This window comes from Puntigrus tetrazona, chromosome 6, assembly GCF_018831695.1.
Source record: "Puntigrus tetrazona isolate hp1 chromosome 6, ASM1883169v1, whole genome shotgun sequence".
NCBI lineage: Eukaryota > Metazoa > Chordata > Actinopteri > Cypriniformes > Cyprinidae > Puntigrus > Puntigrus tetrazona.
Genome location: NC_056704.1, coordinates 24,587,333 through 24,601,045, shown reverse-complemented (window position 1 = coordinate 24,601,045; position 13,713 = coordinate 24,587,333). Strand labels below are relative to the sequence as shown.

The 13,713-nt window shown below is 36.4% G+C and overlaps 1 protein-coding gene across 1 annotated transcript; it reads left to right on the top strand.

The window, feature by feature from the left end:
* The first annotated feature begins 240 nt into the window (after positions 1-240).
* ppp4r1l (protein phosphatase 4, regulatory subunit 1-like) lies at positions 241-13,233 on the top strand. Its single transcript, XM_043242277.1, has 20 exons — positions 241-464; positions 1,248-1,292; positions 1,869-1,998; positions 2,495-2,601; positions 2,678-2,820; positions 3,563-3,709; positions 3,952-4,059; positions 5,181-5,246; positions 5,453-5,611; positions 5,804-5,928; positions 6,294-6,775; positions 6,856-7,073; positions 7,465-7,548; positions 7,814-7,999; positions 8,327-8,488; positions 8,939-9,039; positions 9,140-9,260; positions 9,459-9,593; positions 10,136-10,277; positions 10,644-13,233. The coding sequence occupies exons 1-20, from the start codon at positions 458-460 to the stop codon at positions 10,787-10,789; spliced, it is 2,814 nt and encodes a 937-aa protein (XP_043098212.1). The 5' UTR covers positions 241-457; the 3' UTR covers positions 10,790-13,233.
* The last annotated feature ends 480 nt before the right edge of the window (positions 13,234-13,713 follow it).

The following is a 13,713-nucleotide window of genomic DNA, read 5'->3' as shown; positions in this document are numbered from 1 at the left end:
ATTTAAAATAAATTATATGATAAAATGCGAATTTCCACTGAGAATGACGGACATAATAATAGTTTTAAAAAGTCGAAATCCTGATTTAGCTCATAAAAGGGTTTATAACTTAAACTTGCATTTAAAATGGCCAAGTTCTTATTTTTAAGAATCATTCAGTCCATTCACTGAACCGGTTCTTTTGATTCACTGAAAGGATTCGACTCTACATAAACAATTCATTCACGAATCGGACGTCGCTAGACTAGTCACGTGATCGACATTGTCTTATTTTTTTCTCATCGAGCGTTCGGTTGAGCGAAACGCATATTTGCGATATTTCCGCGCGTAAAAGTGTTTTGGTTCGATGAGTTTATGTTTGTTTTTTAAGTATTTGATATTCACATAGATGCCGGGATTGAAATAAGAGCAGGAAATCTTTTGAGGAAGTGGAGTGACAGCCCCGCTGTAAATCAAGATGGCAGGTAACGTGCTTTAGTACATTTATTTAAAGCTTTATGAGGCGGTTTAAAGAGAATCGGCTTCGTTATTACTGTTGACTTTCAGGACGCGTACTGCCTTTTCGATTTTTCTCATGTATTTTAGACGAAAGGTCATGAGCCTGGTGAATTTTTAAGTGGATTAACACTAGTTGCGAGTTGTGGAGCTAGCAGGACAGACTGGGATATTATAAAAGTACTGTAATAAAGAACCACTTTGGGCCAACGAGATCATTTATGTTGTATTAAATACTTTAGGATGGAAATGATCTAGCACATTTAAGTAAATAATGAAGATAACATAGCTGAGCTGACAAGAGCTTGACTGTCAGTTTGTTAGCCAACCTGACCGGGGTCGATTCCGGATAACACGTTTGGTTAACTGGTCACCTTTTAAAAGGAATTTTTAACTCAAGTACTGTTTGTGTGCTAGTGCTCACTACGATATAAAAGGTGTTTGACACACGTTTTCGCCTAGTAAGAGGGTTATTAGATGTAGGCAAACCTGAGTATAAAAGCTAGCCTAACACTGCGATGCATGTCAAGGCTGTGTGTCAAAACCTAGTGAACAGTCTACCTCAGCAGCACTTGCACTCAATGTTCTTGCGATGAAAAGACCAGCGATGCTGTCTAGTAAGGTAGCTCACTGGTAGGTTGTAACTCGCAGCCGATCATCATGTGTCACAGCAGCATGGCTTTAAACTGTCAGCTTATCTACCAGACCCTTGTCAGTGTTTGTTGATCAGTTTATGGTTTATGTTTCCCCAGGTCTGTCTTTGTATTTTGAAGATGGTCATGATGATTTGGATGACTGTGAGTATACAGAACTCTTCAGCAACTTTACAAATAAATGTGTCTGTAACGGGGTGAATCTTATAAAACCTCATGTCCAGGTCATGGCTCACTGGAAAAATAAATGTGTGTGTATTATATTATGTTATATTATATTAGTGTATTGTAAAATAATTTCCATTAAAAATAATAATGCACAAACAAATGAATGTTTTTGTTAGAAATGACCTTAATTGTCAAGATATTCTCATAACAAAAATATACTGATGGTTCACAAATATACAATTTTTATGTAAAGTTTAATATTCACCCCATTATTTTTACACTTTGGTTATAGTCAGTGTGATTTTTTTTTTTTTTTTGCTGGCAGAAGCGGCTTGCATGTAATAAAATCTGGTGTTCTTGGTGTAAAGTAAATAATTTCTCATTAAACAAATTCCATCTACTATGTGTCACTTTGAATTTCTCTTCGTCTTTTAATAAGGTCCCCTGCTTTGTATTTAAAAGATCTTGCGTTCGATACCACCCTGCTGTACTAACAAACTCAATGTTAATTTATACTCTGACGTTAACTGTCCGTATGAATCCGTCTTGCAGTTGGATTCGATGACTATGGTTCAGAGTGTGATGGGATTCGGATAACAGCATTCCTGGATGCAGGCCAGGATAATCTCACCCCTCTGGGCCGGCTGGAGAAATATGCTTTCAGTGAAAACGTCTTCAACAGGTGAGATGTAAAGCGTGTGGTCTGCACTATAAAATGAGTAACTATCATGTTATATGAGATGGATTTCAGGCTTGTTTTTTTTTCTCTCTCTGAAATGCAATACTGAGTATTTTCTTAGGAGTAGTATAAGATTTTATATGTCCATCTTGTAACTATCACTCGAAAATAAGTGAGACTTGATACAGAAAATATGGGAATGACATTTTTTTTTTCTCTTTTTATGGCGGAACATAATTTTAAAAGGGCTTAAAGCGAACCTGATATGATGTTGGACCAGAAATACTTAGTAAGGAGCCAAACGTAGAAGAACTTGGCTTAGGCTGAATGTTTCTTGGGTGATTTCTGTTATTTTGGCTTGGAAACATTATAAACATTAGTCTGGAAAATTAGTTTTAAAAATTACGACTTTTTTTTTCTAATTTGTGCATATAAAAATAGCAAAGCCCCATGTGATGTGAACTGTTACGGTGTGCTTGATACATATGTTAATTTTCAGGCAAATTGTGGCACGTGGATTGCTGGATGTGCTCCGGGAGTTCAGTGATAATGAAAATGACTTTATCAGCGTCATGGAAACAGTTGCCAGAATGTCTGAGGATGGAGGTTTGCATGACTTCTGACTGTATTTGACTTGTTCAGAATGACTGAACTGTACGTAATATTGTATGTAATGTTACAGAACCGACGGTGCGAGCAGAGCTGATGGAACAGGTACCAAACATTGCCATGTTCCTTCATGAAAATCGGCCTAATTTCCCAGAAGCCTTCTCGCGGTATCTGGTACCCATTGTGGTCCGGTATCTCACAGACCCTAATAACCAGGTGAGTTTTATTTGAAAAAAACTGCCTGTTTTTTTTTTTAATAGTTTATATGAAAAGGAAATTATGACAAATATTTATTTAAAGTAGGGATGAGTTTAAAAGGGTTAAACTAGTCAGCCGATAACCTACTTATGAAAACTAGTACATAAATGTACAAGAAAAAAAATATATAAATATTTAAATGTAAAATTTTTATTTTTTATATTTATTTTTATAATTTAAGAGAATTTCAAATATATAACATGTAATTGTATTTGTTATAAATATATTATTTAATTACAGAAAGAAAATAAGATTCAATATTTTTATTGGAACTGCTCAAACTTGCCAGAGAAGGGTTTTGGTTGCTGACGGCATGCTGCGCTTTAACTTTGCCTTACTCAGTTATCTCTAAATTTATCCAGTTTCATCTCTTATTCTGAAATGCTTTGAGAACCATCTAAAAAGCTCTCTTGTAACAGTCACAGTAAGTTTCACAACATTTATAAGATTGCTTGAGTAATAGTTTCATTATTATGCAAACTCAAAAGGCTTCCGTTTTACCATTTTGTATAGTATTTGTTATTTAGCCTATTGATTTAAGTATGTCACTTCTGTGTGTGGTGTCAAAATATCCTGCATGTACATATGATCAGTATTAGGTCTTGTATTGATTCTGATCCTTATTCAAGGTTTCTTTAAAACCAACTTATTTAGTCGTTCAGACCCGTTCAGTTGATTTTGTCTGTACTTTTGCCTGTAGGTGCGAAAGACGAGCCAGGCTGCTCTGCTGGTGCTACTTGAACAGGGTCTGATGAGCAAGGCAGATATGGAGGGAAAGGTCTGCCCTGTGCTTCTGGAGCTCACTGAACCCAGCAGTGACGATGACTACAAGATCGAAGCAGTTGCGGTGAGTCTTTGTGTGTAAAAGAATGCGCCGCTGATTACTGGTAGTGGAAAATACTCATCGTAAAAATATGTGAACCGTGAGCTTTCATAGGACTGAAAAGATAACAACTTGTCGTATTTGCTGTCATATAACTTCATTCCATCTATGACGGAAAGCTTATCTTTATACAGTCTGCATGTTACTGTGCTACTGTGTTAGTTGTTTTGATCTCTGGGTTGACTGTGCTGTGTGTTTTGTTGCAGATCATGTGCAAGCTGGTGACTATGTTGACTAAAGACACGGTGGAACACCTTTTATTGCTCCGCTTTTGTGAACTCTGCAGTGACGTCAGACTATTTCAAGTCCGCAAAGTAATGATGCTCTCTGTTTCATAATTTGTGGAAAAGCTTAGAACTGGTTTTTGGAACATGTTCATACTTGATGCATTGTGTGTGAGATTCATATGCATACAGATATTCAAATACCTACAATAATGCAAATGACATTTGTTAGTTTGTTTCTAATACAATCACGTTTAATTGGGAACTACAGTTCAAAAGCTTGCGGTTGGTAAAAGCTGTTTTCCATTTGAATATATTTATTGCTGTTGCAAAGTTGAATTTTAGCAGTCCTTAGAGTCACATGATCCTTCAGAAATCATTCCAGTATGCTGATCCTTCAGAAATCATTCCAGTATGCTGATCCTTCAGAAATCATTCCAGTATGCTGATCCTTCAGAAATCATAACTCGCTGACACCAACTTTTGAACGGTAGTTTATTTCCCTTCTTACCAAAGAATGGAAATACCAACTCCATTCATTGGTATATTATATCAGTATTATGAGATAAAGAAGTAACAATCCATAGAACACCGTGGACAGGAAGGCAATCACACTTTATATTAGGTGGCCCTAGCTACTATGTACTTACATCAGAAAATTAAGTACAATGTATCTGTGTTCATATTGCATTGCAAAACACTTCTGCTGCTATTGAGGAGGGATGCGGGTGTAAGGTTTTGGACAGGTTTGGTGGTATGGGTGGGTTAAGGTATAAGGGATTGGTCAATAGATGTAAAAAAAAAAAAAATGTTAACATGTATGTACACAATACATGCACTGTACTAATTTATTAATTTAAATGTAAGTACAGAGTAGTTAAGGCCACTTAATATAAAGTGGAACCGAAAAGGCTTCCAAAAACAAGAAGCATTGACATAGTGAAGTTGTGTCCTGGTACATGCACACGTATGCTACTTTTTTGTCATATTAATATAAAATAACTTCAGCAATAAAGCTCAGGCCTACACAGTGTAGAAGAAATTGTGAAGAATGTTAATCCACTTTTGCAACTCGTGCTGGGTTGGCAAGAGGCAATGTTGCTTGAGTTGCAACAAGCCTCTGTTTACAACATAGCTGAAGAATGAATTTGACCTCATTGCAAATGTCTAAAGCTTCTATTACTCTTTGTTGTTTTTTTTCTCACCGTCAGGTTTGTGCTGCAAATTTTGGCGAGTTCTGTTCTATAGTTGGCCAGGAAGCCACAGAGAAACTTTTGGTGAGACTTGCTTAGTTTCTCTTGTGCTTTGTAACAATACTGCAGTCACAGCCAGAATGAATGCATTTAATTATATCTGAACTCCAGACCCAGAAAACACCTTTCATCTTATGAAGCCTAAAAGTCTGTTTGTGTCTTCGTGCAGATTTTTGTTGACGCGACATGCAAATGTGTTAAACAGCACTGTCTCTTTGTCCTCCCCTCAGATGCCAAAGTTTTTCGACCTGTGCTCAGACAGTCTTTGGGGTATTCGGAAAGCCTGTGCCGAGTGCTTCATGGTTGTTTCAAACTGCACTTCTCCGGAGGTGCGGCGTACTAAATTGTCCCCCTTGTTCATCAACCTCATTAGTGATCAATCACGCTGGGTAAGAGCAAGGAAACACACACACGGACACTAAATGTGTAACTGTTCTAACATGTGGTGACTCAGCATGTAATTTCTGTTCTCCCTGAAAGCGAAAGGGTTTATTTTATGCTTAATAAGTGAATGAATAATGTGTTTTGAAGATTTCTGACTGTTTTTCCACCTGTTTTGAGAAATCTCTTTACTTTTCCAGGTACGCCAGGCTGCGTTCCAGTCTCTAGGTCGTTTTATCTCCACGTTTGCCAACCCTTCAATCACAGGATTGCATTTCTGTGAAGATGGAACCCTCCGTGAGATACCTAAAATCTTCTCAGAGAGGTAAATGCACATTATTTCTTACTTTGTACTGAAAAAATGCATATATTTGCAATTGACTAGTTGTTTTCTGATATCAGTCTTAATTGGAAAACTTGTGCAAATTTTTTATATATATATATATATATATATATATATATATATATATATATATATATATATATATATATATATATATATATATATAGCAGCTGAACAATCAGCTTTGCAATCACAGAAATAAATTACATTTTAAAATATAATAAAAGAAAAACAATTATTTGTTTCTAAAACATTTTTTAAAAAAGATGGAGGAAATGTTTGAACAGTATTATAATTCTTAGTTACTACTTTATATTGAATACATTTTTTAAACTTTGTCCTTGTAGCCACGGGCAGGAAGTGGTCACCAGCAACTCCAGTAACAGCCGCAATGCCTCCATTGATGGTTCTCCAGACAGTCGCATTCAGCCCCATTCAGAGCAGTTACAATCCACTTCAGTTCAGATGGGTCCATCATCACACCCCCCAGAAAGCAATTCCTTTACCCAACCCCGAGAAGATTGCACCAACCTGGGCCGCACTGAACGCTCAGCCCCTTTGTCCCACCAGCAGACGGACGAGTGCACAATGTTCAACTCTTTCAACTTCTGGAGAGCCCCACTACCTGACATCACCCAAGAGCTGGAACTCTTACAGGAAGAGAAAAGAAATGAGGTGATAGAGAAACGTGATGAGACGATGAGGGAGACAGAAGGAGAGGGAAAAGATGACTTGCCAAGTTTAGATTCACAAGGCCCAGCCACCAGCTCTCAGATCCAGAAGGTTTTGGACTGCCTTCAGCCTCACCTGGATGATCCTGATGTGCAAGGTGATTGCAATAAGAGCCAATGTTCTTTTGACCTTTTCCACATAAGGACGTAGTTATTCATTTCCCTGTATGCTTTCCAGCTCAAGTGCAGGTGTTGTCCGCAGCGCTGAAAGCTGCCCAGCTAGAGAGTCAGGCAGAAGATGCAGATGAGTCTGTGTCAGAGAGTAACGGTTCCACAGGCTCCCCGACGTCTGATGAGCTCAGTGCCATGAGTGAACTCTCACTGACTGACGCACAGATCTCAGACTCACCCTCCAGTTCACCAGTGCTGGTCGATGACTCTGAACACAGCAGTGAGGTGAGAGGACGATTTTATACTAAATACATTTCAAAGAATGTTTATATCGAGGAAAAAGTCACTTCAGCAATTCAACTTATCTTAGATATTTTAATGTTTGAAATATTAAATTGAATTTAATGTGGCATTACTTACAATGTTAAAATAAAACTTCTATTGTTATTTAGGCTGTCAGTTTAGTTAATAAAATGAAACATTTTTTTTTACTCAATTCTATATATTATAATATTTTTAATGTGTTATTAAATTACATATTTAATTTTTTTTTTTTTTTTGACATGCCTTGGCAACTCCCAATCTGCATTTTTATGTAAATGTAATTAGCAGGAAGTACTGGCACAGTAATAGTAAAACGTTGAATTTACATGCAGCTGTGTGTATGTGTACATAGGAGTCAGACCTAATAGAAAATGTGGAGGGGGACAAAGATTCAGACACAGCTAAAACGTGTGAAGAGGAGAAATCTAAAGTTCAGGTAATGTACTGCTCTTTATATGTACGGTAAAGCAGTCTTTACATAAAAAAAAAATTACTAGCTTTCCACTGGCCTTGATTTTGAGGCAGTTGTACCAACCACTAACTTTCATTGTGCCAACTGTTCATTTGCAGTCATTAATGAATTATTCATGACAAAAGCACATTACATGTACAAAGACACTCCTGCTTTTAATAACAGACTATTTGTAGTAGTTTATTAAATCTATGATGTTTCCTAACAATCATTCTTTCTGTCGTCTCAGAATGTAATTCCACAGCAGTTGCTGGATCAGTATCTGTCCATGACAGACCCCGCTCGAGCTCAGACCGTAGACACTGAGATCGCCAAACACTGTGCGTTCAGCTTGCCAGGTGTCGCCCTAACGCTAGGCAGACAGAACTGGCACTGCCTCAAAGACACATATGAGACCCTTGCTACAGACGTACAGGTAACTCATCCTCTCAATCTACAATGCTGATGTTATTTGAGGTTTAACAAAAAATATTTTGTACAATACTGTAACATTCACTGTAACACCACTTTATAATTGAATATATATATATATATATATATATATATATATATATATATATATATATATATATATATATATATATATATATATATATATATATATATAATAAAATCACACACATGTATATGTAATTAAGCAATATTTTCCCTATACCACATTATTATAGATTATTATTGTTTGTCTTTATACTTAGAGTAGCTTCAGTAGTTGTCAAGTGAAATATTATTGAATGTGTTACAGTGGAAGGTTAGGCGGACGCTGGCATTCTCTATCCATGAGTTAGCAGTGATTCTGGGTGATCAGCTGACCGCGGCTGACCTGGTGCCCATATTTAATGGCTTCCTCAAAGATCTCGATGAGGTGCGGATAGGAGTCCTCAAACACCTGTATGATTTTTTGAAGGTGAGAATATGAAATTTCCTCAATCTAGAAGGCACAATATATGACCATTTTTATACCAGGTGCTTTGAAAATAAATAAATTGCTTATACTGGGAAAAAAATGCTTTTATAATAAATAATTTAAGACTGGTTTATGTAATTCTTTTTTAGTTTATTAAAAATATTTATAAAGGTTTAATTATAAATGTTATGAGCATGCCATGACTACCCCAAACAGTATTTTTTAATTTTTTTATGCATATCTTTTAGTAATTTTAACATTTTTATCTTAAACTGATTTCATTTAGTTGCAACATTTCTTCATTTTTAAGTTATTTAGTATCTAGTGTTTATATTTAATCCTCTTTCAATTACCGGAAAGTAACTATTTACTTTTTAACGATTTAGATGAAGTTAACAATGGCTTCAACAACACTGGCTCTAACAGCTCTTTCTGTGTCTTCTTTTGTAGCTTCTTCATGCCGATAAGCGTCGGGAGTATCTGTATCAGCTCCAGGAGTTCATGGTGACGGACAACAGCCGAAATTGGAGATTCCGCTATGAGCTAGCAGAGTACGTGCTACTTTGTTACTTGCTTCATTGAGAAAGTAGCTTTTGTAGCTCTCAAGTGTGGTCTCACTCTTGTGGTATTTGTCTGTGTCTGTGTATTTAGGCAGCTCATCCTGATCATTGAGTTGTACAGCCACAGCGATGTGTATGACTACCTCAGACAGATCGCACTTAACCTTTGCTCTGATAAAGTCTCAGAAGTGCGGTGGATCTCCTATAAACTGGTGAGTCATGTGGCCTTCAGCTTGTTGTCAAAAATGGCAACATTGCAACGCCTTTCACTAGCTGTATTGTTTGAGTTGTGTTCTGGTTTTTGTAACTCCACTGGACTGTTTTTAACCCTTACTTATAAGCTGTTCACACCTGGTATTACCATTCAGACCTGTATTTAGTGACAAGTTTTGTCTTGTGAATGTGTGTAGGTGGTGGAGATCCTGCATAAGTTGTATGCCTGTGAAGCTCACGATCTGGGTCTGAATTTCATTAATGAGCTCATTATGAGATTCTGCCATTGTCCAAAATGGGTTGGACGTCAGGCATTTGCTTTCATTTGCCAGGTAAAATTGACATCATCATTTTTTTACTGTTTTATCCAGGATTCACACCATCTTAACATTATTTTATCTACCACTGCAGATTTTTTTTCACTTATTTATAGATCTAATAATTTTGATGGTGTTAATTTCAAGGGTCAATAATTATTGTGCAAAAAAATATATATATATATATATATATATATATATATATATATATATATATATATATATATATATATATATATATATATATATATATATATATATATATATATATATATATATATATTATATATATATATATATATTTGTACTACTCAGTTTTCTTTCTTTTTTCCCAGAGAGACTGTGGGAAATAATTCCAAAATTGATGATAAAATAAACTGGTGTGCAAATAACAATCAGGATGAAACTTACATTTGTTTGCATATATTTGTGCAATATGCAACATTTACAAAACAGAACCAGAGTCCAACACTGAAGGCTCTTTCATGTTTAGATCTGAAATATTTTATCTAATCATGGGTGAAAGTGATTAATTCATCTCTTATGTCTTCACATAGGCCGTTGTGGAGGAGGACTGTATGCCTATGGACCAGTTTGCACAGCACCTTCTACCAAGTCTGCTCAGCCTCTCGTCAGATCCTGTACCCAACGTACGTGTGCTGGTGGCTAAGGCGTTACGGCAGAGCGTGTTGGAAAAACGTAAGGGACACTTGCACATTTTAAATACGAGTAAGATGATGTCTGCACTGCAGGATGTTATGCATGCATCCACTCACAAGGCCAAGGGCTTAAAATTAAATAAATGGACTGAAATATTTACCAGTAATGTCCAGTATATATATATATGTGTGTGTTAGTTTGATGCTGACATTGGTGACAGTGATTAAGAAAATTCTATGGTATCAGAAATTTTAATATCCCTTTTAAAAGAAAAAAAAAATATCATGATATATATCCTTGTCGTTATATACAATTAGTCATATCATGGTATTTCACAACCCTATTCTGAAGTATTTGGTGTGTCACTGTTGGTTCTGATCAGCTATGTCTATACTCTGATTTCAGCATACTTCAAGGACCCAGGCAGCGCTTACTCAGATGAGCTGGAAGAGGCTCTGTCCGAGCTAAGAATGGACAAGGACAGGGACGTGCGGTTCTTTGCCACACTGGATCCCAACAGAAACGTCATGGACACCGCAGCGTTGATTTAGCACCATGTACTGCCCGCACACATGAACAAGCACCAGCAGGAACAACACTAAGCGACAAGTGTCACAGACATGTGTTTACAAATAGGAACTACTGACCAAGACCTTCACACACACACACACACCCACAATGTATCCTTATCGTCTCCTGATATGCTCCACGTTGACAGTGCATGCATATATTATGCATTTATACACAAAAACGCCCTCGTTTATAGAACTTTCTACTGATATGTAGCTAATTTTAAAATTGGGTCTTTAAAATATGCAAATCTATGCGTATTTGTGGTAAGTAATACAACTAATACAGCCTTGCAATTTAATCTTCCCCAGTGGTTTTCACCATTTCGATGATTAAAATGCGAGATCAAGCAATTACAAATGACAGTTACAAACATGAGGACCACTCAATCTATCATTTACACAGTCTCACTTTTATCCACCCAACACACACACACACACACACACTCTTTCAAACACAGAACAACCATCTCACCTCTCTGAATGGTGCAAGATTTTATTTGCACCTTTGCGGCAGCAGAAAGTATTTGGAGACACAAGACGCATCTCTTCATCAGACCGTTCAGATGCCACCAGCTGCCCCTCCAAAGCTAACTGTACATTTGTAAGACTTCTTTTTTTTTTTTTTTTTTTCTCCATTTCCTTTTCTTGTGGATTTCTTAAAACAAAAAGGACTAAGAAGACATAAGCAGACTGACACAGTGAAGTGCTACTAACTCAGGGAGACCTGATATTCAGATTTTTTTTAAAGCTGCAATGCCGCAAAATGGTATCGAGCTGAGCCCAAGTAATGCTGCAGAACTTTTGCTGCATTTACCAACCTCCTGTTTACCTGGTCCTCAGGATCCACCCAGATGGTTGCGGGAAACGGTGTTCAGAAATGGCAAATGAGTGAATTTTTGCAGCTCAGGAGCCGAAACCCTCCCTCTCTTTTTGCTCAGACCTTTTGTAGCTCACCAGAATTTGCTATTGTCTTTCGATACTGGCATTTTAATGTACATGTTTTTTCTGCGTGTTTTGAGTGTGATCCAGTCGTACGTAACCTCCTCGTCTTCCCTGATTGGCGGAGAGCGGTTTTATTCCTCACCGTGTTATAACTAAAAGGGGCCAGTATTTTAGAGAGGTGTCTGGAGTTGCTTTTTAAGCAACCTTTACAGCCACTAGATGACAATTAGTCACTGGACAACCAGAATTGTCAGACGTGTTCAGTCTACGTTAAAACATTTAATAAAATCTCGATTGGTTAATTCTGAGCTAAGAGAGCCTGACCTGCAGAGGGCGCTGCTTGGTTGTCTGTGGAAAACACCGCACTTCTGACACTTTTTGTGTTTAGTCGGATTTGCACTAGTTAATCAAAGCACGCCACGATTCCTCTCATTTAAACGATTCCTAAATTTGCTTTAAATTTAATAAGCTATTTTGTGCTTGAAGTTAATATGACGGACCATCCGTTTTTATAAAGCGTGGTTGTGCTGCTCTTGGCATCGATTAACTCGCATCTAGCTGCTGATCGGTTATCAGTATGCCTGTTTTTATGGTTTATATATTTAAATTAGGAGGACTGGACCCACATCAGCATGTAAAGGCAAACTTTGCCAAGAGCACTTTACTATTAAGGGTTCAATGGAAAGAAAACTGCAGGTCCTTGTTTTATACAGTATATATAATAAATAAATCTGTTGGACCGGATTAATCCTGATAATTTCAGATTTTTTTTTTTTTATATAAATAAGGCAACTTTCTTGACCAAACTCAAGTGGTGCTCAGATCCGGTGCATTTATTCTCACAGATGTGTATATGGAAAATGTTTATGGATTGTGTATATGGAATTGTTAAAATAAATAGGTTTAGTTTATCTCTGAAATACAGCCTGTGATCAAATTGATATGATTTTATTGATGATATCTACAGGAGTCGAGGCCAGTCTTTTTCTTGTGGCGATATTTGGTTTGGAATTGTAACAGGAGAAGTTGTTTTCCTTGTGTTCCCATGTGTGTTTGTGTGTCTGCATGCATCTGTGTGTGGCTGTTTGTCCTTTTTGTTTCTTTTTTTCCCCATACCCCCACCCCCTTGGACCATGTTGAAAGTAGATATATATTTTGTTAGAATGTTATATTTTCCCCAATAAATTCTCCTGTGTGAATTACTGAGGCACTGACATCACTGATGTGTCAACTAAACCACTTCGAACTGTCTGCATATGTACTGATCCACTAGATTGCCAGTAATGTTACAATATTATGATACAAGCATCTGATTCAATTCTTTTGCCCCCTTTTATTCTTCTCAATGTATCATGTTCAAAGATTTTATATCCTAACCTTTCAGGTTACAACCTTTGTAATTTTCTGTGCATCTCTTTTAAATACATTTTATGTATTGTTATTTTTAGTATTCATTAATTAAAATAATATAAATTTGAAAACATTTCTCAATTGTGATTTTTATTCTGAAGACAATTCGTCTAGAAATGACCAAATCAAGATTCTTTTTGGCCCTTACATATTAATAAAGTTCATTATTGCATTATTTGTAATAATTTAAAGCACAGTTTATATTTGCTCTACATTTAGATTTTTTTGTGAAATGGGTTTGAAAAGCATTTTATTGTTTTTATTACATATAACCTAATGAAATATTGTGTTTAAATATTTTATAAAAACTCCCACCATGGGCTTCTGCCTAATTGATCCTACTAGCATTTTGAATAATAATAATAATCGTAAATTTGTGTAATCATAATTAATGTCGTTAAGTCTTTGTCGTTTTTAACATTTATTACACGGACTTTTACGCTGCCTTCGCCATCAACTTTGATATCCTTCCGCGATAAACTAGTTCCCTATTATGAATTAATTAGCCTCCGTATCATATAGTAATATATATTTAAACTGTACATATATAT